Source organism: Plecotus auritus (assembly GCF_963455305.1).
Source record: "Plecotus auritus genome assembly, chromosome: 2".
In the NCBI taxonomy this organism is placed as follows: Eukaryota; Metazoa; Chordata; class Mammalia; order Chiroptera; family Vespertilionidae; genus Plecotus; species Plecotus auritus.
The window spans coordinates 24,529,736-24,552,082 of record NC_137771.1 but is presented as its reverse complement, the minus strand read 5'-3'; the positions used below and the strand labels follow the sequence as shown (position 1 = coordinate 24,552,082).

The following is a 22,347-nucleotide window of genomic DNA, read 5'->3' as shown; positions in this document are numbered from 1 at the left end:
AAAAAACAAAAACCACATCTCTCCAGGCAGGAGAGGAATGGACTGTTACCGCAGAGGAAACCCAGGCTCCCACACTGCGTGGCTGCAGCACGGGCCCCCCTGGTGAGCAGGAGCCTTGGGAGGGCCCAGAGGACGCCAAGGGGAAGCCGGGCTGTGCGCGTATTCCTAGGGGGTCAGTGTGAAGTCACAAGCTGAGCGCCCACAGGGGTCAACGTGTGTGACTAGGAAGTGGACCTGGAGCAGCTTTGGCCCCACTTATGTTGTTTTTTTGTTTTGTTTTTTAAGGGGTGGGGGGTCCCTCAAGGAAGGTGTGCTGAGAGCAGACAGCTATAGTAGATGTTAACCACTGGTGACCTGTACTATTTTCAGCATCTTTTATTTTTTATTGAATTTATTGGGGTTCCATCGATTAATAAAATTATATAGGCTTCAAGTGTACTATTCCATCACACACCATCTGTATATCGTATTGTGTGTTAAGCATCTTAAAGCTCTGCCTGGGAGAGCTCCCAGCTGGGACAGGTGCACCCAGGAGGCCCACCTGGGAGATACGCCGGAGTCAGGGGCTGTGCTGGGAGGGGCGGGCGAGGCTGTGGGGCGGGGTGTGTTGTTGCAGCCTAATAAAAGCAGCACGTGTTTCTCTCCCACCCCCAGGCCCTGTCTGTCACTCCAGCAGTATTGTCAGAGAAGAAACAAAACAAAGTAGAGAAGTGGAAGTTGATTCGATAATTAGTGCAGTTTCTTCACTGTTCATTCAGGATCTCCAGAGATCAATTAGCTTGCTTTTAAGCTAAAAGACATCTGAATAAGTATTTAACCTGCATAGCGATTGATATTTAAAGCAGACGAGGACGGGAGCAGTAATGCAGAGCCGCTGCCTCTTTCCCCTCCACTGCTTCCCGGGCTCCTCCTCCCCTGCCCCTGCCCACGCCATTTCCCAAGCGGCCTTAGTTTGGGCCTCCTGGCATTCTCAGGGCAGGGCTGTGGGTGGGCAGGCGGCACTTAGGGGCTGCCAGAGACAGGGCTGTCTTCCAGATGCTGGCACCGCTGTGGAGCAGGTGCCCCGGGTTTGGAGATGAGCCCCAGTTAAGATGGTTGGAGTGTCCACCTGCAGCCAGGGAGAACCAGGGCGCCTCTCCTCAGTCACCCAACCACATTGGCAGGCACACGGTCCTCCATCCACCAGTAAGGGACAGGGGCCTGGAAGGGTGCCACTGAGGCACCTCACCTGCAGCTTCCTCACCTAGTCAGAGCCTACCGTTGCTGGGGCTGGGGCTGGAGCTGGAGCTGAGGGTAGGGCTGAGGCAGGGCCTGGGGCTGAGGCAAGGCCTGGGGCTGGGGCTGGGGCTGGGGCTGGAGTGGGGGGTGAAAGCTGCAGCACTAGTGTCCTCCTGGCTGGGCATCTTCGTGGCAGATGATCTGAAGGATATTTGTTTGTTTTTTGCTTTTTCACTTAAGTATCAAAATCCTGAATGGGAATTAGCTTCTTCAAACAAGTAGTGTGTGTGTGGTGTGGGGGGCGGGGGGGGAGTGGGAGTGTGCGCGTGCATGTACTTACATATGCATTTATTTTACAAACTTCTTTTGACGTTCTCCTGTGTCAGGCCCTGGGGACAGGAAAGAGGCAGCAGGATGGCTGTGCCCACCCTCCCGATGACCACGGCCTGAGGGGGAGGGCGGCACAGGAGACACCATAACGTGTGAAGATACAGAGGGGAATGAATTCAGAGCTCAGAGAAGGTGACTCAGGCAGGGACCTCCAAAAGCAGGCTCCCAGCAAAACTTAGGGTGCAAGTAGTTTATCTGGGAGGTGACCTCAGGACCCTGGGATTCACAGGGAAGGGAAGGAAGGCCAGAAAGGTGTGTCCGCAGGTGACAACACTGTGAGTGACTATAGATTGTGCCTAGACATTGTGCCTCTAAGGGGAAAGGAAACGGGGGTTCCGGCTCCTGCTGCCTGGCCCCTGCGGCTGTCCTGCACTGGGCCTGCCTCCCCCACTTGCCAGAAAGGGCCCGGGCGAGCAGAGGAAGTGTGTGCAGGTGGCCCCCGGGGTGGGCCAAGGGCATAAGGTCAGTGACTGCTGCAAGGCTCAGAAGAGGAATATGGCAGCCAGCTTTGCACGGGTGAAACGGAGAAAGAAGGAACGTTGAGCCAGGCAGAGGAAGAGCACCTGCGAAGGGACAGGCATGAAGGGAATGGTGAGACTGCGGAGTGCGTGGAGGAGGACTGCCTGGAGGAGCCGAGGCTGGAGAGGAGTCGGGCCGGACCGAAGGGCCCGCAATGCCAGGCTCAGGGCTGGCCTTTCTGCTGTGGGCATGTGTGTGAGGGTGAGTCGTGTGTCTGGCGGTTTTCAGTCTTCACTCTTCGAGCCCCTCCGGCAAGGGCGCTCACTGCTCGCTGGGCCCTCCGCAGCCCCTTCCCACCCTGTCCCCAGCTGCTCGGCCTCCTGCTCTCCTGCTCCTCCGCCTGATGACAGCCCATCGGTCATCAGCTTCTCTGGGCAGCTCGGGAGCCTCCAGCCATCCTCCCAATGCGGTCGATTCTGCAATATTTGACTTGCATGTCCCTGAGTTGTATAGACAAAGCTCCGCATATCACCAGATCAATTAAAACAACTGCCACCAGGCCCTGGACTCAATCAGCAGCCCCTCCCAGGGGACCCCACGGGAGTGCACACCCTCTCCTCGGACCTGCGCTTTCTCTGGATGCCCCCATCTCAGTTAAAGGCCCCCCAGCTTCCCTGTCACCTCATAATAATAATGTTTTACCTTATCCAGGGCTTACGACATGCCTGATGATTTATGCCATGGGAGCCTCCAAATAGCCCTACGCTGCAAGTGCTATTAATATCCCTGTCTTCAGGTGGCGAAGCAGAGGCACAGAGCAGGGAAGGGACTTGCCCAAGGTCGTACATCCGGCGAACAGCGGGGTCAGTTAAAGCCTGGGCTGTCTGCGAGAAGGTGCAGAGTCTGCATGCTGGACTGGACTTCCCTCACCAGCCAGACTCCAGGGTCATTTTCCAGGCATCTCTCCTAGACCCACCTCCCTCCATCATTTCATTATTGCCCAGTCCTAGAAAAGCAAGCCCTGCCCTTCCCCTCCACCCTGGCCCCTCCATCCCCGCCCGCCCCCCGCCCCCACCCTGCCCTAGCACAAGTCCTCATCTCCCTAACCCCCACCCTAGGCCCCCCCCCGCCCCCCGCACTGGCTGCCTTACTCCCTGCACCCCTCAGATGCTGCCTCCTCCATGTACATACCACTACCTTTTACTCTCGGAGTCTCCCCAGCTTTGTCTGCTGTTCTCACACATGGAGAGTTTTTACCCCTGTAGTGTTTTTCTTCGTGCCCCTCCCCTCCTCTCCTCTTCCAAGCTAGGAGCTCCTGAAGGGCTGGGCGTATGCCTGATGCCTCGCGGACTCACCCAGTGCCCAGCATAGAGCCTTGTTCCCAGTTGTAGCCAATAATCTGTTTGGGGAATGGGTGGATAGATGGACGAACGAACGCATATACTCCTTGTCACCTCTCCCTTCCCTTGCCCATGACCTCAGAAAGCCCATGACCTTTTCTGCTGGGCACTGCTCACCCTCAGAAACCACATACTGTGCCTCCTGGGGAAAGCCAGCCAACGTGTTCCCTACTCCTCTTCCTGCTGACACAAGGGCCCAGAGAGGCCCAGAAGGTAAGGTTGAGGCCCCGCCAGGGCTCCAGAAGGGCTGGCAAAGGTGCAGCCGGGAGCAGAGCCTGGTTCTTCCTACCCATGGGCTGCACAGAGCCTCAGGGCCCTGGCAGGAGAAGAGAGAACCCTGATCAGAACAGACAGGGCGGTGGCCCCGGGAAGAGGCTGTTAGCAATAGTAATCTCACTGATCAGCGTCTCAGTTAATCTCTGTGAAATCTTAGAAACTTCAGAAGAAGAACAAAGCAGACTAGAAAGGAAAGAGCGTGCTCAGGCCCCAGAGAAAAGACAGTGTCTGGGCCAGGTGCTGGGAATGTAAGTGTCTCCTGGGCCTTGGCTGCCAGACAGACGGTGGTGGCATGATACAGGCCCTGCCTGAGTCTCCCGGGCTCACTGAGCTCAAAGCTGGGCTGACCCAATTGCTTTTGCAAGGCCAAATTCAAGAAGAGCACAAAGTTGTTCAAGAGAAAGAACAATCTCAACAGACTCTGGACCAGCCCTTGCGACAGTCATGAGGTCTTGGACTTAAGCAAGGGACTAAGCCTTCCGCTCCATCTGCCCTAGGACCTGTGCCTTGGGGGACCTCTAGGGCCATCTGCCCAGAGGATGGGGGTGGGGGGACTGTCTCAGGACCCTGGCCCTGAATGATGAGGTGTGGCAGAGCGGCAGTGACAACCCTTAGTCCTGGTTTTTGAGATCACATTCAGCTTAACACAGGACACCATCGCATGCTCACAGGGGAAGCAAGGACATTCCACCATTTGGACACATTTCCAGAGATATAAAAAGAGCATACTTAGAAAGATGGGCATTTATGCTGCGGGTATTCAGAATGTTCTCAAAACATACGACAACATGTCTTCGTAGAAGGAGTAAGAAGAAAGTTGGTCCCAGTAGGCACAGCCAGTTCCGCCCCTGCTTCCCCTACCCCAGCCCCAGTTCCACTATCTGTAGATGAGGTTGGGTTTGAGCAGCGGCCTTCCTGCTATGCTCGGGCGGGCCCTGGGGCAACGAGCCTTCTTAGGACCTGTGGCATCTAGTCTCTGAGAGCCCATGCGGTGGAAATGGGCTTGGGCAGTGGGCTTGGGCTGGTGAACATGCTCTTCAGGGGAAAAGTCCATTTTGTAGCATCTGCTTATCTCCGTGGTGCAAATACTCTCACTGTGGCAGATTGCAAGCGCCAATGTTTTAATACCTGGCTTTCAGAATTCCTGAAAATGTATTGGCTCTAGCAAGCTGGCCAGTTGGTAGTTTTAACAACATCCATGGCTTCCCTGGGCCTTAGTTTTCTCTTATGTAAAATGGGGCAATAATAGTTTCTCTCTGATGTGGCTGGAGAGGTTCTTGTGAGCATTAAGTGAAGCGGGTAGAGAGCGTTCCACAGCATCCCTGACCCGTGAGCAGCTGTTTGTTGTTGTGGTTGGTTCTACCCATTGGGCTTCCACTCAGGATTTTGTTTGAGGAAATGTCCCAGTGGCCGGTGCTCCACCCCTGCTTACATCTCTGGGATCCATCACACACACACACACACAGACTCATACCCTGTCCCATTTCCTCAGCAGCCCTGGTGTCTCTGCTCCATTTTATTAAAGCAGAAAGCAGTGAAAATTATTTTCATAATGAACTGGCTCTTCAAATTAATGCCAATTACACTATGCAATCATGATTAAGATTATGCATTAATCAACAGTGCCAACCTACTTATTAGCCTCTTTAAATACCGATCATGAGGAATGTATGGGAAGGGAGAGAATGGAGAGGAGCCAGTTGAATGGGGGAGCTGCCTCTAAATGGGGCGGGCTGCTCTCTCCAGAAGCCAAGACCCAGAGCAGCCTTTCTTCCATGAAACAGAGCTGGAGTCAGAATCCAAGCCCATCAGACCCTGAGCTTCTGAAACCCCTTGCACAAAAGAGAGAGGGGGCGAGAGGACCAGAAGGGAGAGGGTAGAAGGAAGAATCCTTGATGGTTTATCAATGGATGGGTTTAGTTCCCCCTGCTCTTCCTTCAAAAGCATCAATTATGGTTGTAACATCCCCTCTCCCCCTCAAGTAATGTCATCCCAGTCTTAGGCCAGGACCTCTAGATACAGAGCCTGAGGTAGGGATTTGGATGCATGGAGTTGACAGAGGGGATGAGCATTCTTTAGGAAAAAGCAGTAGGGGCATGAGCACAGCAGGATGGGGAAGGCGAAAGGACTGAGGCCAAGGATGTGTCCTCAGGTGAGATCAAGGTCAAGGGTGTTGGGAGGGGCTCGGAAGCATACCTGCCACAGAATGATCCCCACCCTGAGGCAAGGGGACCACCCTTTGAGCTCCAGTATTAGTCAGTCATTGGCTGCAGACTTCCCCTAGGGCAGATGTGAGTGGTGTAACCTCTGGCAAGGTAGCTTCCTTCAACTCAGAACAATTCTCTAGAGAAAAGAGCAGTCTATGAATGACTGGAATCAAGACTCAAACCCAGGTCTGCTGCATCCAGAACCCACTGTCTCTGAACTCTAGCTTTACCAAATATGTGCTGCCTGGGTGTCCCAAGACATTCAGACTGCATCTCTCCTGCCTCTGAGACGCTCCAGGGCTTCCAGTTTCGCCTGATCACTTCCTTCTCTACCGAATTTTCCGTCTCCTCTCTCATTCCACCTCCTGCACCTCTTGTCCTCTTTCTGCCCTGATTCATCCTGGGCTGGGCACACTGCCCCCCTTCCTTCACTTTCCCCAAAGAGCACAAGCTGGTGTCAGTTTTCAACAGCAGACTTTTTATTATTATTATTATTATTATTATTATTATTATTGATTAAGGTATTACATATGTGTCCTTATCCCCCCCCATCCCCCCCCACCCCACTCCCGTTCATGCCCTCACCCCCCTGGTGTCTGTGTCCATTGGTCATGCTTATATGCATGCATACAAGTCCTTTGGTTGACCTCTACCCCTTACCCCCACCCTCCCCTACCTTCCCTCTGAGGTTTGAACATCTGATCGATGCTTCTCTGTCTCTGGATCTGTTTTTGTTCATCAGTTTATGTTGTTCATTATAATCTGCAAATGAGTGAGATCCTGTGGTATTTATCTTTCTCTGACTGACTTATTTCACTTAGCATAATGCTCTCCAGCTCTGTCCATGCTGTTGCAAGACTTTCTTAAACGCCGGTCCTGTCAGGGAGGGAGGAGATAGCACAGTGCTGGCAAACGAAAGCTAAGCACCAAGCACAACTGCTCACACGCCCAGTCCAGCACAGAGGAGTTCTTACCAAGCTTCCCGGCCTTTGGGCCTGGGGTATTTTCTCCTCCTCTTTTTCCCTTTATTGAGCCCTCTTCATACCTAGTCCCTTTCTCTTAGGCCCTCCTCTCCCATCCTCCCCATTCAGAAACTCAGCATCTCATCTGTCTTTTTCACACAGCAATTTAGAACTACCATAGTCATATCTTCTCTATCCAGGCCCTAAGGTGCTTTTACCTCGGAGATAAAGGCTGCCCTTCCCCTAAAACAGGGGCACAAATGACAGCCCATGTGTATGGATTCCCAAAACTGTTCATCACCTGTTTGTGTAAATAAAGTTTTATTGAAACCAAATCACACCCATTTGTTTACATATTGTCTATCGCTGTTTATATGCTACAATGGCAGAGTTGAGTAGACCATGTGGCCCACAAAGCCAAAATATTTGCTATTTGGTACATTACAGAAAAAGTTTGTCAACCCTGGCCTAGAATGTGGAAACTCAAAATTTATTTTGTTTTTCTAGACAGCATTGCTTCTCTCCCCCTGTAAGAATTCCTCACTGTGTGCCATGCATTTAGTTACAGTTTCCTTTCTTCCTTGCAAAAATCAACCCTTTGAAGTACACACCCCATTTTACAGATGGAGGAACTGAGTCTCAGAGAGATCAAGTAATATCAGTGGCTATAGCTAGGGTTTGAACTGAGGTATGGCTGCCCCTGAAGCCTGAGCTGGGAACCTCTTCACTACAGCACCACACATCTGCTGGTTACTGTTGGCCAAGTCCTCCATGAGGGCAGGGCCTCGGTGCTGACTTCTCTTGGTGTCCCAGCTCCCACTGACAGCTTAGCACATGGCAGAGATCAGTGGGTGTTCATGGAACTGAATTGTTTTCTGAGATTGAGCCTGGGCCTGGGTGTCAGTGGTTGAGACATGCCATCACCATTGTGAGATATTAGCCCCTCTCTCTCCTCTCCTCCCCACCTGCCAAGGTGTGAGAAGTCAGGAAGAAGGTGTCAAGCCCTAGGAAATGACCTTGTCCCACAACCTTTGACCCTCATTTGGGATGGGATCTGTAACGACCAGAGACCTTTCCCCAGGCTTCTTTAGTTTCTACATTTTAAAGTAACCAAATAATACATTATTTTTTGTAAATCACTTGGAAATATCAAGAAAATGCAAAAAGCAAGATTAAAAGTATCCATAAACCCCTTCTACCCAGAAATACTCACTGGTAACATGCTGATACAAATCCTTCTAGTCTTTTTTCTATAATATAAATATGTGCTTTTGGTTTGATAAATAGCTATGACACTGTAATATGATTTTGTTGCTCAAGGATGGGGGAGGAGGGAGAGGATGGGCATTTCCTATGCTATAAGGTATTCATTAAGAGCTTCATATTTTAAAGCTTTTTTTCCTTATTGCCAAAGCTATCACTCAATGCAGAGGACTTGGGGTGGGGGAAGCACCAAGAGAAGCAATCCATTATCTTTTCCTTTCTAGAAAGAACCTCTGTTAACATTTTAGTGTATGCCCTTCTGCATGCCCTTTTTGATTTTAATTGGAATTCCATTAAATTTATAAATTAATTTGAGGAGAACTGACATCTTTACAATACTGAGCCTTCCCTTCCAGGAGAAAGTTACGTCTCCCCATTTATTCAAGTCTTCGTTTATGTTCCCCTGTAAAGTTTTGTAGTTTTGATGATATAGGAATTGCGCATTTATTGTGAACTTTTTATTTTTTTGTTGTTGCTGTTGTGAATAGGGTCTCTTTCTTTCTTACAATTTTTCACTTTTTATTGCTGGTGTAGGGGAGGGTTGTACATGTTCCTATGTTTGCACATGTGCCCCATCATGAGCTCTCTGTCTAGTTTCTACTGGGTTTTCAAGAGCAAACCTAGTAGAATGTGGCAGATGTCTGTCAGATACACTGAGGGAGAATGGTGTCATCGATCCCTGTGGAACCACCACCCAGCTCCAGCAACCCGCTGCTCAACCTGCCAGACCCATTCCCCCTTCACACCCAATATTACTTAGAAACACATCCCAGACACCATATCAAGCCATCCTATCCCCTGACTATTTCATTTAATCTTTATTGTTGAGATTATTACAGATGTCCCTCTTTTTTTCCCCCCATAGCTCCCCTCCACCTGGTTCCCTGCCCCAGGCCCTCGCCACCCAATTGTCTGTGTCTACACGTAATGCATACATGCATATAAGATCTTTGTCTAATCTCTTCCCACCCATCAGCAAACACTCCCTTCCCTCTGAGAATCGTCAGTCTATGCCATTTCCATGCCCCTGATTCTATTCCATTCACCAGTTTATTCTGTTCATCAGATATTTTATTCATTTGATTTTTAGATTCAATTGTTGATAGATATGTATTTGTTGCCACTTTGTTGTTCATATTTTTTATTTTTTTCTTCTTCCTCTTCTTAAAGAATACCCTTCAACATTTTTTATAATAGTGGTTTGATGAACTCCTTTAGCTTTTTCTTGTCTGTGAAGCTCTTTATCTGACCTTCAATTCTAAATGATACCTTTTCTGGGTAGAGTAATCTTGGTTATAGGTCCTTGCTATTCATCACTGAATATTTCTTGCCACTCCCTTTTGGCCTGCATAGTTTCCATTGAGAAATCATCTGACAGTTGTATGGGCACTCCCTTGTCGGTAACTAACTGCTTTTCTCTTGCTGCTTTTAAGATTCTCTCTTTGTCTTTAGCCCTTGGCATTTTAATTATAATGTGTCTTGGTGTGGTCCTCTTTGGATTCCTTTTGCTTGAGGTTCTCTGCGCTTCCTGGACTTGTAAGTCTATTTCTTTCACTAGGTAGGGGAAGTTTTCTGTCATTATTTCTTCAAATAGGTTTTCAATATCTTGCTCTCTCTCTTCTTCTGGCACCCCCATAATTCGGATGAAGTTGTCCCAGAGGCTCCTTTCACTGTCTTCATATTTTTGGATTCTTTTATCTTTTTGCTCTTCTGGTTGGGTGTTTTTTGCTTCCTCATATTTCAAATCGTTGATTTGATTCTCAGGATCCTTTGGTCTACTATTGAATCCCTGTATAGTATTCTTTATTTTAGTCAGTGTATGCTAAATTTCTGACTGGTCCATTTCCATTTTTTTGGCATTCTTACTAAGATCCTTGAAAGTCTCACTTAAGTTCCTTGGAGGTTTCCAGAAGATTCTTTAGTAACCTTATAACTGTGGTTTTGAACTCTATCCAGTAGTTTACTTTCTTCCATTTCTTTCATTTATAACATATTTCTTTGTCTCTGCATTTTGGCTGTTTCCTTCTGTTTGTTTCTATGTATTGGGTAGAGCTGGTACGTTTCCTTGAGTTGATAGAGTAGCCTTGTGTAGTAGGTGTCCTATAGGGCCAGTGGCTCAGCCTCCCCAGTCACCTGAGGTGGACACTCTACGTACAAACCTTTGTGGGCTATGTGCAGTCTTGTTGTAGTTGAGCCTTGATTGCTATTGGTGTCACTGGGAGGAATTGACTTCCAGGCCAATTGGCTATGGGGACCAGCTGTGACTACAGTGGGAGAGCTGCTGTGCAGGAGACACCCTTATGGAGCATGACTTGCTTCAGTGGGGTTTGGGTGCTCATGGAGTCTGCCCCTTGTGTGTGTCACTTATGGATAATCTGGTATGGTCCTACACTGACCACTGGGTACACTGGCTCTCTGGTCTCCAGGGAGGTGCAAAGTCAGCCACTGCCTGGGGTCACCCAGCAGGAGCTACAGAGAGATCTGTAGATTCCTCCTCTTTGTATTGGGTTTGGAAGTGCCCAGACGAGGCCCAGCTATGAAGTAAGGCAGGCTAGTGTTGGTGACTGGTCTTGGGCCTTTTATTGATAGGTTTGGGGCTCCCTGACCCAATTACAGCTTGTTTGACAGGTTTTAGCCTGAGCAAGGACAAGCCATTCATATGCAAAAGCTGCTGCACACAGCTTGGGTGGGGTTGTAAATAGGATGGGGTGGGGTCTCAGGGCAAAGCAAACAGAAATGGCTGCCAGTCAGCCCTGCAACTGGGGAGGTCCCAGCATAGGAACAGTGACCCCTGTGAGCACCTCCATCTGGAAGAAAGCTGCCCTGAGTTCCTGCCCTGCAGTGCCAGACAGTCCAGTTCCTCCTCGTATGTGTCTGGGTCCCCCAGAGCCTCGCCCAGCCCTGGATCTCTGAGGAAGCGCGAGCTTGTAAGTTCAGTTTGTGTGCCAGCCTTTTAAGAGGAACAGCTGGGTCTCCAGCAACCTCTGTGTCACTGAGCCCCAACCCCCAGTGGTTTTTACAGCCCATAGTTCTTACTGCCCTTAGGGACTTCTGTCCCCAGCTCTGGGACCCTGGGCTGGGGGTCTGGTGTGGGGCTGGGACCTGTAGCTCCTCTGGGTGGCCTCCACAGAGACGATCTCCCTCCTGATTAAAAAAGCAGCACACCTGGGTGCCGGACCAGCTCGTTCCGCACCTCCGCGCCTGCTACCGGACTCAGTGTGCTTTCTTCTTTACTTCTCTAGTTGTAGGACTTCCATTCAGCCAGCTTTCCGGCGGTTCTGGATGATGGTTGTTCTGTATTTTAGTTCTAATTTTGATGTGGTTGTGGAAGCAGCAAATACAGGCACTTGCCCATGCCGCCATCTTGGTCTCTTATCCCCTGACTATTGATGCCTGCAAGATGTTCGGCCATATGGACAGGTTTTCATATATTGAGTGACCTCCTACTTTTGAACATTAAGTTGTTTGTGTTTTTCCAATATTATGTCAAGATTATCTTTATACATAAATGTGTTAATGCATCTCTAACTTTTGCTAAATTTATATCCCTAGAAATGGGTTATAATGTATTTTGATCATTTATTGTGCTTGCAACACATACACATGATAGCTTTTCTAATGAGAAATAGAACACATGTTCACTGCAGAACTCTAGGAAAGTACAGAAAAACACAAAGAAGGAAATTAAAGTCACCCATAATCCTACCCTCTTCATGTTTGGGGATGCATTCTTCTTGTTTTATTCGTGTGTTTGGTATGCTTATGAACACCCACTCACACTCACATTCAGACATGATATGCACTACGAATTGTGAGCCTGCTGGAATACTGGGGCAGGGTGGAAGGGGAGGCAGATTTATTTGTCCACTTTTTAAAACATTCACTATTTACAAAATTTTTTCAAAATGATTAAAACAACCCAAATATGCATCCACTGGTGGTGAACAGGTAAATAAAATGTGGTAGACCCATAGAAAGTAATATTACTTAACAACAAAAAGGAATGAAGAGCTTACACGTGCTGCAACATAGATAAACCTCAAAAACATGATGCTGAGTGAAAGAAGCCAGATGCAGAAGACCACAAATTGCATTATTATTCCATCTATATGAAATGCCCAGGAAAGACAAATCTCTAGAGGCAGAAAGTAAATCAGTGGTTGCCTGGGGCCGGGGGCGAAAGCAATGATGGAGTGTAAGTGGGCACGAGGGAGCTTTGGGGGTGATGGAAATGTTCAGAGACTGGATTGTGGTGATGGTCACACAACGCAGCACATTTTCTAAAAATCATTGTGCACTTATCATGAGGTGAATTGTGTGGGATTTCTTAAGTAATACCTCAATAAAGTTTATTTTTAAAACGAATAAAGGAACAAAAATAAAGTTTTATTTGGAAAATATAGAAAAGCACAAAGAACAAAATCTCCTTCCTTCCGTTACTTTCTTGCTCTTTAATCTTTAATCCATCTGGAACTTATTTTGATATGTGGCTTAAGATTAGAATCTAACTTAAATTTCTCCCTAATCATTGAATAATTGTCTCAGTACAATTCCTGAATAATTCATCTTTTACCTACTAATTGGAAATAGCCACTTTTATTATATCTTAAGTGCTTATCTCTACTTGAATCTCTTTCTAGGCACTTTTTATCTCATTTTATTTATCTATCTGTGTTTTCATGTACCATGAGGAAGGACATAGTTTTAATTATTTTGGCTTTATGATACATTTTAAATCTGGCAGTGCAAGTCACCTCTCATCTCTTTTTAGACTGTTATCTCCTGTTTAGTCTTCCAGATGCATTCTAGAGTCACTTTGTCAAGTAAAAGAAATATCCTTCTATGATTCTAATTGGAATTGAATTAAACTGAAAATCTAATTTGGAGAAAACTGACACCTCTACTCTTGAATCTAAATATCCAGGAACATGACATGCCTCCTCATTTAAGTCTACTTTTATGTCTCTCACTTAAGGTGTTTTTCTCATTTCGATTACTAGGGATTACACACTTATTATTTGGTCTGTTGTTAGTTATTTAATATTTGGTTAATATTGTAAAGGATATTACTTTGCCATTGTTTACTTACTGGTTGTTGCTGATATAAAGAAACACTTAATTTGTGCTAACTGGTTCTTTAAATGGAATCTTCTACTATTTCCTACTAGTTTTCATGCTTAGGGATTATTTTAAGGTTTTTATTTAAGGAAGGCATGTACACTGAATGGCCAGATTATTATGATCTCTGAACGCTTAATAATCTGGCCGCTCAGTGTATATCCTATATAATAAAAGGCTAATATGCTAATTGTCCCCTCAACCAGGAGTTCAACCAGCAGGCAGGCTGGCCAACCACCCATGTCCCCTCCCCCTGGCCAAGCTGGCCGGACCCCACCCATGCACAAATTCATGCACTGGGACTCTCTCTCTCTCTCTCTCTCTCTCTCTCTCTCTCTCTATATATATATATATATATATATATATATACACACACACACACATTGAGTGGCCAGATTATTATGCGTTCAGAGATTATAATAATCTGGCCATTCAGTGTATATCATTTTCAAATAAGAAATTTTTTCTTTCCAAGAGGTATGCTTCTAAATTCTTTTTCTCTCTTACTTCATTGATTAATGGTGTGGTGTGAATTCTTCCCCTCCCCCTTTTTTCTTTAATGAGAATATCTTCAGTGTTTCACCATTTGTGAGATATTAAACTAAATGATTTGAACTAAAGCTGCTTCAAGGAAGTATCCTTCCGGGTGCTAGTTGATTAAGCATTCATAACAGCAGTAAGTATTGGATTTTACCAAATGCCTTCATGTGTTTTGTGAGTTGGTCATACTTTTTTTCCTGTGAACTATTGATGTGATGGAATGATATTCATAGATTTCTTTATATTGAACCACACTTACATTCATGGAATATAATTCCGCATGGTCATGGTATGTCATCCTTGTAGTATTCTGGTAGATTCTACTTGCTAGCACTCTATTGAGAATTTTCATAGCCATATTAATAAGTTGGTGATTTTATTTTGGCTCTGTTTGTCAGTCTCTGTTATCAGGAGTTTGCTAGCTGAATGAAATGAACTAGGAGGATTTTTATATTTCTTATGCTCCAGCACAATTTCTGTATATGGGAATTATCTAGGGCAGTGGTCGGCAAACTGCGGCTCGCAGTTTGCTGCTCTGTTGACTAATGAGTTTGCCCACCACTGGGATAGGGGCTTAATCACAAGGAACAACAACAGCCTGTAATTATTGGAATTGAGAGTCTAGTGGTCAGCAAACGCATTAGAGCGGCAAACTGCGGCTCACGAGCCGCAGTTTGCCGACCACTGATCTAGGGTATTATTGAACACTTGGGTGGGGGGAGCTTGTCCATAAACCTTTCTGAAGTCAAGCATTTTTATTAGCGCCCTTTCCTTCCCCAGCACATACAATTTTACTTATCTCTTGCAGGAGGAATCTTTGAGTATGCAGATGGTCCCAACGCCCAGGTCATGAACGCCGAGGAGCATGCCTTTCGATTTTCTGCCAACATCATCAACAGGAACCGGACTCTGCTGCCCAACACTACCTTGACCTATGACATCCAGAGGATTCACTTCCACGATAGCTTCGAAGCCACCAAGAAGGGTGAGTGTGCTGCCCTGTCTGTTCTCTTCCCTGCCTGAGCAGAATAGGGTGGGGTTTGCTGTCCAAAGTGCTGAAGATAGTCCCAAGTTTTGGGTGGACTTGAGGCATAGATCCTTTTCCCATCCGGTTTCGAGACCTGTATCAGTCCCAGTTCACTTTAGGATGAGTCACCCCAGGGCCAGTAGGTTATCCATCAGGAGTTCCCATGCCACTGTCAGGGGCCATGAGGGAATGAGGGCCATGGGAGCATGGGAGGGGCATGAGGGGTGAGGGGTGAGGGGTGGGGCCTGAGATGGGGCTGGGGAGCTAGCAGTATGGAGGGCAGCCCAGGTCTCTGACACCTCTAAACTGAAGACATTTTCAAACTTGTCTTTATTTCATTGAAATTCTACCCAGAATATAAAAAATTGAAATGCATATAAAACAGAATATGTATAAGTTCAAATATGCAACATTTACTTGCCATAAAAAGACTTACTAAAAACAGCAAAGCTGCTTCTATGACTTCAACAGTTTGACCCCAGAGGCTATGGATGACATTGAAGTCTGACATTGACCTCAGCATTCAATGTTTTCATATTTTGTTTTGGCTACAAAATAACAAGAAAATCGTAATTTTTAAAAACAGGTGGTAGTAAATTCAATCAGCTTTTCCCACACCTGAATTTTAAATTTTTTAAAAAATGTTGGACATCATCCTTCTTCATCAGTGAGACATTTACAGTAAACTTTAATCACTGCACAGAAAAGACTGGAGAATTGTATTCCAAGGAAAAAGGTAACTTACCAATACCTGATGAACTAGCAGTTTCCAGTGTGGCACATTTGAGTATACAAATATGCTCTCTTGCTACTGTTTTTAAAAATATGGTTCACATACATATTTAGTTGAAATTTAGCTTAAAGGTTTAGACAACTCTGGAAATCATTTCCCTAAAACCCTCGAGTTCCATGGAACTTCATTTTAAAATCTGAGGTCTAAGGACTCTCATTCCCAGGGTAGACTAGGTCATCCTTCCTATAATACACTATCATAGCCCCTTGCTTTTCTTCTTCAAAGCTATTATCACAATTAACCAATATAGCCCTGGCAACTAAAAGCCTGGTGTGTAGTAAGTGCTCAATGAAATGGTCATCGAGTGAATCAATGAATGAATGGTGTGATAATAGGAAATGGGAGTCTGAATAAGACCTCCGTCAGTTGAGCTTAGGGACAACATCATCCATATATCTTGGGAAAACTGAGGCCCACCCACAGGGGACCTTTGGTCTTTCTAAAGGATTCCCAGTCGCTAATGAAGGTTTCCTGAGCTCCCAGGAGCAGATTTGCCAAAGCTATCTGCTGCTGGTTCTGTTTACCCACAAGGCACCATTGTGGGTAAACATTTCAGCATAGAAGAGCAGAGAGGCATGGGCTTGCAGCCAGACTGCCTAGATTTGCACCCTATTCACTGTGATATTAGTTGTGTGACCTTGGACAATATGTGCCTCAGTTTTCTCATCTACAAAATGGGCACAACTTTGTGAAGTGCTTTGATCCATGACTGGCACATGGGAAGTACCACATTGGACTTCGCCTTTATTACATTGACTGGCTTGCTGTCCACATCCTGAGCCCTCAAGGCAGGGGCCTCACTCCTATAAGCACTTTACTACTGCTGGCCCTTGTCCCTCCCACCCTGCTTCTCCTTGCCTTGTACACTGAAGTTTGGAGGGTCCCTGACAATGAAAACAGCTAATGCTGATACTTTTGAGGCCATTGCCCTGAGTCTCAAGGCCAACCTGCACCCAGACTAGAGGCACCTTGCCCTCTGGCCACCTCCCCCCGCCCAACCCGCAACAACCTCAAAGAGTGGTCCATTGCCCATCTCCCCTCTCCTATGCTGGCATGCCCTCTGCTCTGGCCATGTCCTCGCCACTCCCTCCCCAGCATGCCCTGCAGCCAACACTGTGTAGTCAGGTGTCCACCTCCCTGCTGAAAGTTCATGCTGGCACCCTCTGCCCAGCCTTGTCCATATAGAAAATGACTGAACTCAAGGAAACTGCTCAGTGAAAAGGTCAGGACACAGAACAAACACCTGGAGCCAGAACACAAGAGGCCCACGTGGGCAGAACCACCCCAAAGGGCTAAGCAGTCTTCTGTCCATTTTTCTAAAAACCACTAAAATAATACAATGACTGTCTAGTGGTGCACTTGCAGTTCAGTGCAAGAACCTTCTCCAGCAGCAGTGAGCCCGGGGCAGAGTTCCAGAGCCTTCGGAGGCACTTCCTCCAGTAGGAACGTCCAGTCCTGCACAATGCAGAACTGCCCAGGTGGGTGAGCAGTCCAGAGATGGAAACACCCAGCTCAGGAAATCCAGCCAGGCTGGTGTAGGTGACCAAAGCCACAGCCCCTCTCCATTCCACACCAGCTCACCTGACTTGTTTGCTTAAAACCCTGGGTGGTATGTCCTACTTCTTTCCCTAAGTCATCATTGGAGCCCATGTGAGCATGTGCAGTCTAGCCCCAGCATGACCTTCCAGCCACATCCATACTATTCGCTAGCTTGGCCTCTGGGTTCTAGCCATACCTGCCACCTGCAGGTACCAGGCTTCCTCCCACCTCAGGGCTTTTGCACATGCTATGCCCTCTGCTTGTAATTCCCTTTCCCTTGTAAGTCCCACCTCTGCACTTCCCTTTGTCTAGCTAACTCACCCTTCTCTCAAACCTCTGGGCCTGAGGGCAACCCTTCTCATGCCCCCAGATAAGGTCAGCTCTCGCACTTCTATCTTACAACACTCTGGACTTTTCTTTCACAATTCTGAGCCCGTGTGTGTGTGTGTGTGTGTGTGTGTGTGTGTGTGTGTGTGTGTGTATATGATTATCCATCTCTTCTGCCCTTTGCTTTTTCACTGCTATACTTAGCACCATTGCTCTGACTTCTACCGCCATGCACTAGCGTTGCCTAGTTTTGACCGTGACATACATAGAATTCCAGAGTGTGCTTTTTTGAGTCTTGCTTCTCTCACCCTATGAGATATCTGTGAGATTCGTCTGTTGTTGAATGAAACAGTAGCCTATTGTTCCTCAGTGTTGCATAGCATTCCATTATACGAATATACCCCAGTTTTTCAAAATAAAAAATAACTGTTGGACATTTGAGTTGTTTCCATTTGTGGCCATAGAATAGCACTGTAGGTGTCTTTCGGTGTGCCAGTGTGCACATTTTTTGTTGATGTGCACCTAGGATTGGAAGTGTGAGGCCATAGGATGTGCAAACAGCCAAACAGTTTTCCCAGGTTGCCACGCTGATATGCACTCCCTCGGCGGTGGGTGGCACTCGCCTGGCTCGTGTCTTTTCCAACTCTTGGTAAATCACTTTTCTTTTCATTTTGGCCATCTGGGTGGTTTATGTAGTAGGCACCTCATGGTGGTGTTATTTCCCTGATGACCAGAGAGGTTGGGCATCTTTTCATATGCTAACAGATTGTTGGAATCTTTTCATCCCTGGAGTGCCTTTTTTTTTTTTTAATATATATTTTATTGATATTTTACAGAGAGGAAGGAAGAGGGATAGAGAGCTAGAAACATCGATGAGAGAGAAACATCGATCAGCTGCCTCCTGCACACCCCCTACTGGGGATGTGCCCGCAACCAAGGTACGTGCCCTTGACCGGAATCGAACCCGGGACCCTTCAGTCCGCAGGCCGACGCTCTATCCACTGAGCCAAACCGGTTTCGGCCCTGGAGTGCCTTTTTGAGCCTTTCAACCACTTCTAAAAATCCAGTTGCTTGTCATTGTCTTATTGATTTGTGCAAGTCTTTTATAAATTCTGGATAAGAGCCCTTGGTTGAATGTACATGTGTATTGCATATATCTATTACAGATGACTTTGCCTTTTCACTCTCTTAGCAGTATCTTTGGAGGAGCGAAGTTCTTCATTTAAAGTATTGATATTTCTCATTATGCCTTTTGTGTTCTGTTTCTGTCTATCCCAAGGTCAGGAAGACATTCTCCTAGTTTCTCTGCTAGAAGCCCTCTGGTTTTGTCTGCCATGGTTAGCTCTGTGATCTGTCTCAAATCCATGTCTCATGTCTGGTGGAAGGTAGGGGTGGAGGTGATTTTTCCCTGCACTAAGCTGGTGGGAGTGAGGACTGCTTCTGCTGCTCAGGCGGGCTCTGTGGAAGTATCTCCTGAAGCTAAATGTGTGCCTGCAAGGATGTTTCTAGCCACTTTATTGATCGTAGCCAAAAGTGGGAAATAAGTTAAAGGCCTCCATCAGCAGGAGAATGGATAGATTGGGGTATAGTTATACAAGGGAATTAGAATCAGCAATAAAAAAAAGAACAAACTCTTGCTATGCCCAACGTCGTGAATGAACCTCACTACTGAGTGTATAAAAAGTGGTTACCTCTGTGGGAGGGAGCAGTATACTACTAGTAGTAGGATATTAACTGGGAAGGGGCAGGGAAAACCTTCTTACATGTGGGACATGTGCTATATTTGATCCAAGTAGTAATTACATGCGTACAGTTCTATGTAAAAATTCATAAAAGTCTGTGCTTAAAATGAATGCACTTCACTATATAGTGTTGTTATCTCAATTTTTAAAAAATTGAATAGCTCCTCTCTGCCTTCACTCTTCCTCAATGTCCCTCTGATAATATGCCAAGGATGGACCCGTGCTGTGGTTGGAAACTCCACTGTGACCATGGAGGCATGCCTGCCGTTTGATCACGCTCCCCACTGGGCACCCTCCATCCCTTGGGGAGCCCTTATTCTGTGATCTTTATTTTTCCTTTGATCTTTGGCTTTTTAAAATTCTCAGGAGCATCGTTAGGCCTCTTCCAGGGGGGTGATGTTGGACCTAATTCCGATTAACCCAGTGATAACTCATTCTCCCTAGGCAGAGGTGCCTGTCAGTCACCGCTCCCTTTCGCAGCAACTGGATCCAGCCATCCCGGGCCATGCAGGTGTGGAGATGCAGAGGCACGGAGCCTGGCACCGCCTGCCCGGCCAGCTCTGGTCGAATTAGTACTTCCCTCCACAGAGGCCCAGGAGGCCTTTCCCCATTAAAAGGGACTTTCACTTTTTGTCTTTATTTTTCAGTGTTTTGTGGAAAATTAAAAGATAAGTGACTGGCAGGCGGCGCCTGAGCCTGCAACCCAGAGAGTGTCTGTGTTTTCTTCTAAGCCCGACTGGAGCGGGCCTGGAATCGACCCAGCACTCCCCAGGCTCCTCTACCTTCACTTATTCTCTGGGCTGCTCAATTCCTTTTAAGACACAAATTGATTGGGATAATTTTTGCTATAACTACAATTGCCATGGAAAGGAGGAGGGGGGAAGTGCATTCAGGCTGTGGACTCCTGCAATGACTGTGAACCATTGAGTTACTGTAAAATGACCAGAAAATGGATTTAAAATTGAAGCCACAAATAATGTAATTACTGCAGTGTGTGCTCAGGGCTGCCAGAATAAGGGTTGGCTGCTGCCCTGGAAACATCTGGAGATAAAGCTGCTGCTACTGCTACTGCTGCTGCTATAACCCCTGCCATGGTCCCTTTAAGAAAACAGTGTTCTTCCAGACTGGGAGATTATTAGAGGGTGGAAGGAACATGAAGGGAACAAGAAAAGGGGCCTGAAGAAAGGCCAAGGAGAAGAAATAGGTGAAAGGCAGAACTGATGCCTCCTGCCACCCAATAGTGAGATCTAATCACTACATCTCTGGCAGAATGAAACCCAGTGTGGTCATCATCATATCAACACCACTGTCAACACCAGTGCACCATCAACACAGTTACTGTCATCACCATCAACACTGGTTTCATCTCCACTCTTAGCCTCAACACCACCATCAACACCCCCACTGTCATCATCACTATCACTGCCATGACAGCAGCATCTCTATCATCACCAATCTCATCTTCACTAACATTACCACCATCATTTCTTACCATCATCATCTTCAGTTACAGTCATGGCATTTACATCTTCATCATCACCAATCTTATCAACACCATCAAAATTTTTATTACCTTCCCTCTTATCCACGTTTACATTGCCATCATTATTTCTACCATCATCATCACAGTCACTGTCATGGCATTAACATATTTATCACCATCCATCCCGTCATTATCCCACCATTATGTCACAACATCATTGTTACCATCAATTCCACCCTCATTAATGGCATCACCAGGATCAGCAACAGCCCCATGATATGGTCTTCACTGTTATGACTATCATTACAGTTACCTTTACCATTATCACTACAATCACTGTCAAAATCCATTGTATAACTATACTCCAATCTATCCATTCTCCTTCAAGATCACTCTTACAATCCTCCACATCATCATAATTTGTGGTTGGTCCACTCTCGCCTACCTCAGTTAAACAGGGATACCCAGACCTTGGACCTGCAGGGGGCCATGATCTAAGAGGTTGAGCTAGATGAGGGTGGGGGTAAAAGGGCAGCATTTGCCTGCCTGCCTACCTGCCTCAAGACTTAGATCAAAGCGGGAAATCCAAAACACAGATTCTGGGAGGTCGTAGTGAGAGGAAATGAGACACACAAGTCATTTGACTAAGTCATCAATTGGAAGGTCCTAGAAGGAAAAGAGAAAGGAGTAGAGACAGGAGATGATGGGATAGAATCCAGGGATATCAGAGGACAGCTGGAAGGTTCAAAACAGAGGCAGGAGGTAGAGCATTAGAGAAACCTGCAGATTTTATCAGGTTCCCATGACCTCTGGCTTGGGAACCTGATAAAAGAAGGAGTAACCAGACCTGGGCAGCTGTCACTTCCTCACTGTCACCATCTCCTCCATGTTGATTTCCAGCCTCCGTGGCTACAAATTGACTCATACATGGTCTCTTCTCTCAGGCAGCACCTGCTCTTAAGGAGACAAAGTGGTGAGAGCAGACATCCGCACACCCAGACAACAGGAGAATAGCATGAATGGGTAGTGAGAGTACAGGTCAAGGATCAGCTTCCTCGGGACAAAGACACTGAAAAGAAGAACTGTCCCTAAACGGGACAATTTACCAACACACCCAGAGTTCCTATTTTTGAAGCACTTATTATCACTGGAGTTTGTCTCACACACAGTCACCACACAGAGTGCTGCTAAAGTTTATTGACTCTAAGGCGACAACAGCTATAGGAGCACAGAAAGGCACCAGGATCCCCACTGTGCATCCTCTCCCGAACTTGGCATTGGCCAGGAGGAGTCCTGGTGACCCAGGAAATGCTCTCTGTACAGGCCCTGCTGTTTCCCATACAGGGCTGCCCTGTCCCATGTTCCAGGTGGTTCTGTAGACTCCTAACAATCACCAGCCCACCTCCCAGAGTGCAGTATATTTCACATAAGTCATGAATGGCATTCTCTGGTGTTCTTGGGGTGGGGGGAATTTTCAGGGAAACTAAACACTTTATATAATATCTCCTATTCCCAGGAAGCATTGAAGGAGGAGAGAGCACATCAGTGGAGAGGGAAAATACTCAAAGATCACACATTCTGATTGATTCTAAACTACCCTGGA

At 46.8% G+C, this 22,347-nt stretch overlaps 1 protein-coding gene across 3 annotated transcripts in view; it reads left to right on the top strand.

Moving 5' to 3' along the window:
* The window catches only part of GRIK3 (glutamate ionotropic receptor kainate type subunit 3), a 206,839-nt gene that overhangs the window by 114,048 nt on the left and 70,444 nt on the right, over positions 1-22,347 (top strand). For 2 of the 3 annotated variants that reach the window (XR_013959835.1, XM_080654206.1), the window contains exon 2: positions 14,642-14,818. Coding sequence is in view for 2 of the 3 variants with exons in the window: in XM_080654206.1 (XP_080510332.1) it covers positions 14,642-14,818 (177 nt within the window). In the remaining variant the exon portion in view is untranslated. Of the gene's footprint in view, positions 1-10,981; positions 11,103-14,641; positions 14,819-22,347 lie in introns of those variants that run through there. The other variant, XM_080654207.1, reaches the window with a different exon arrangement.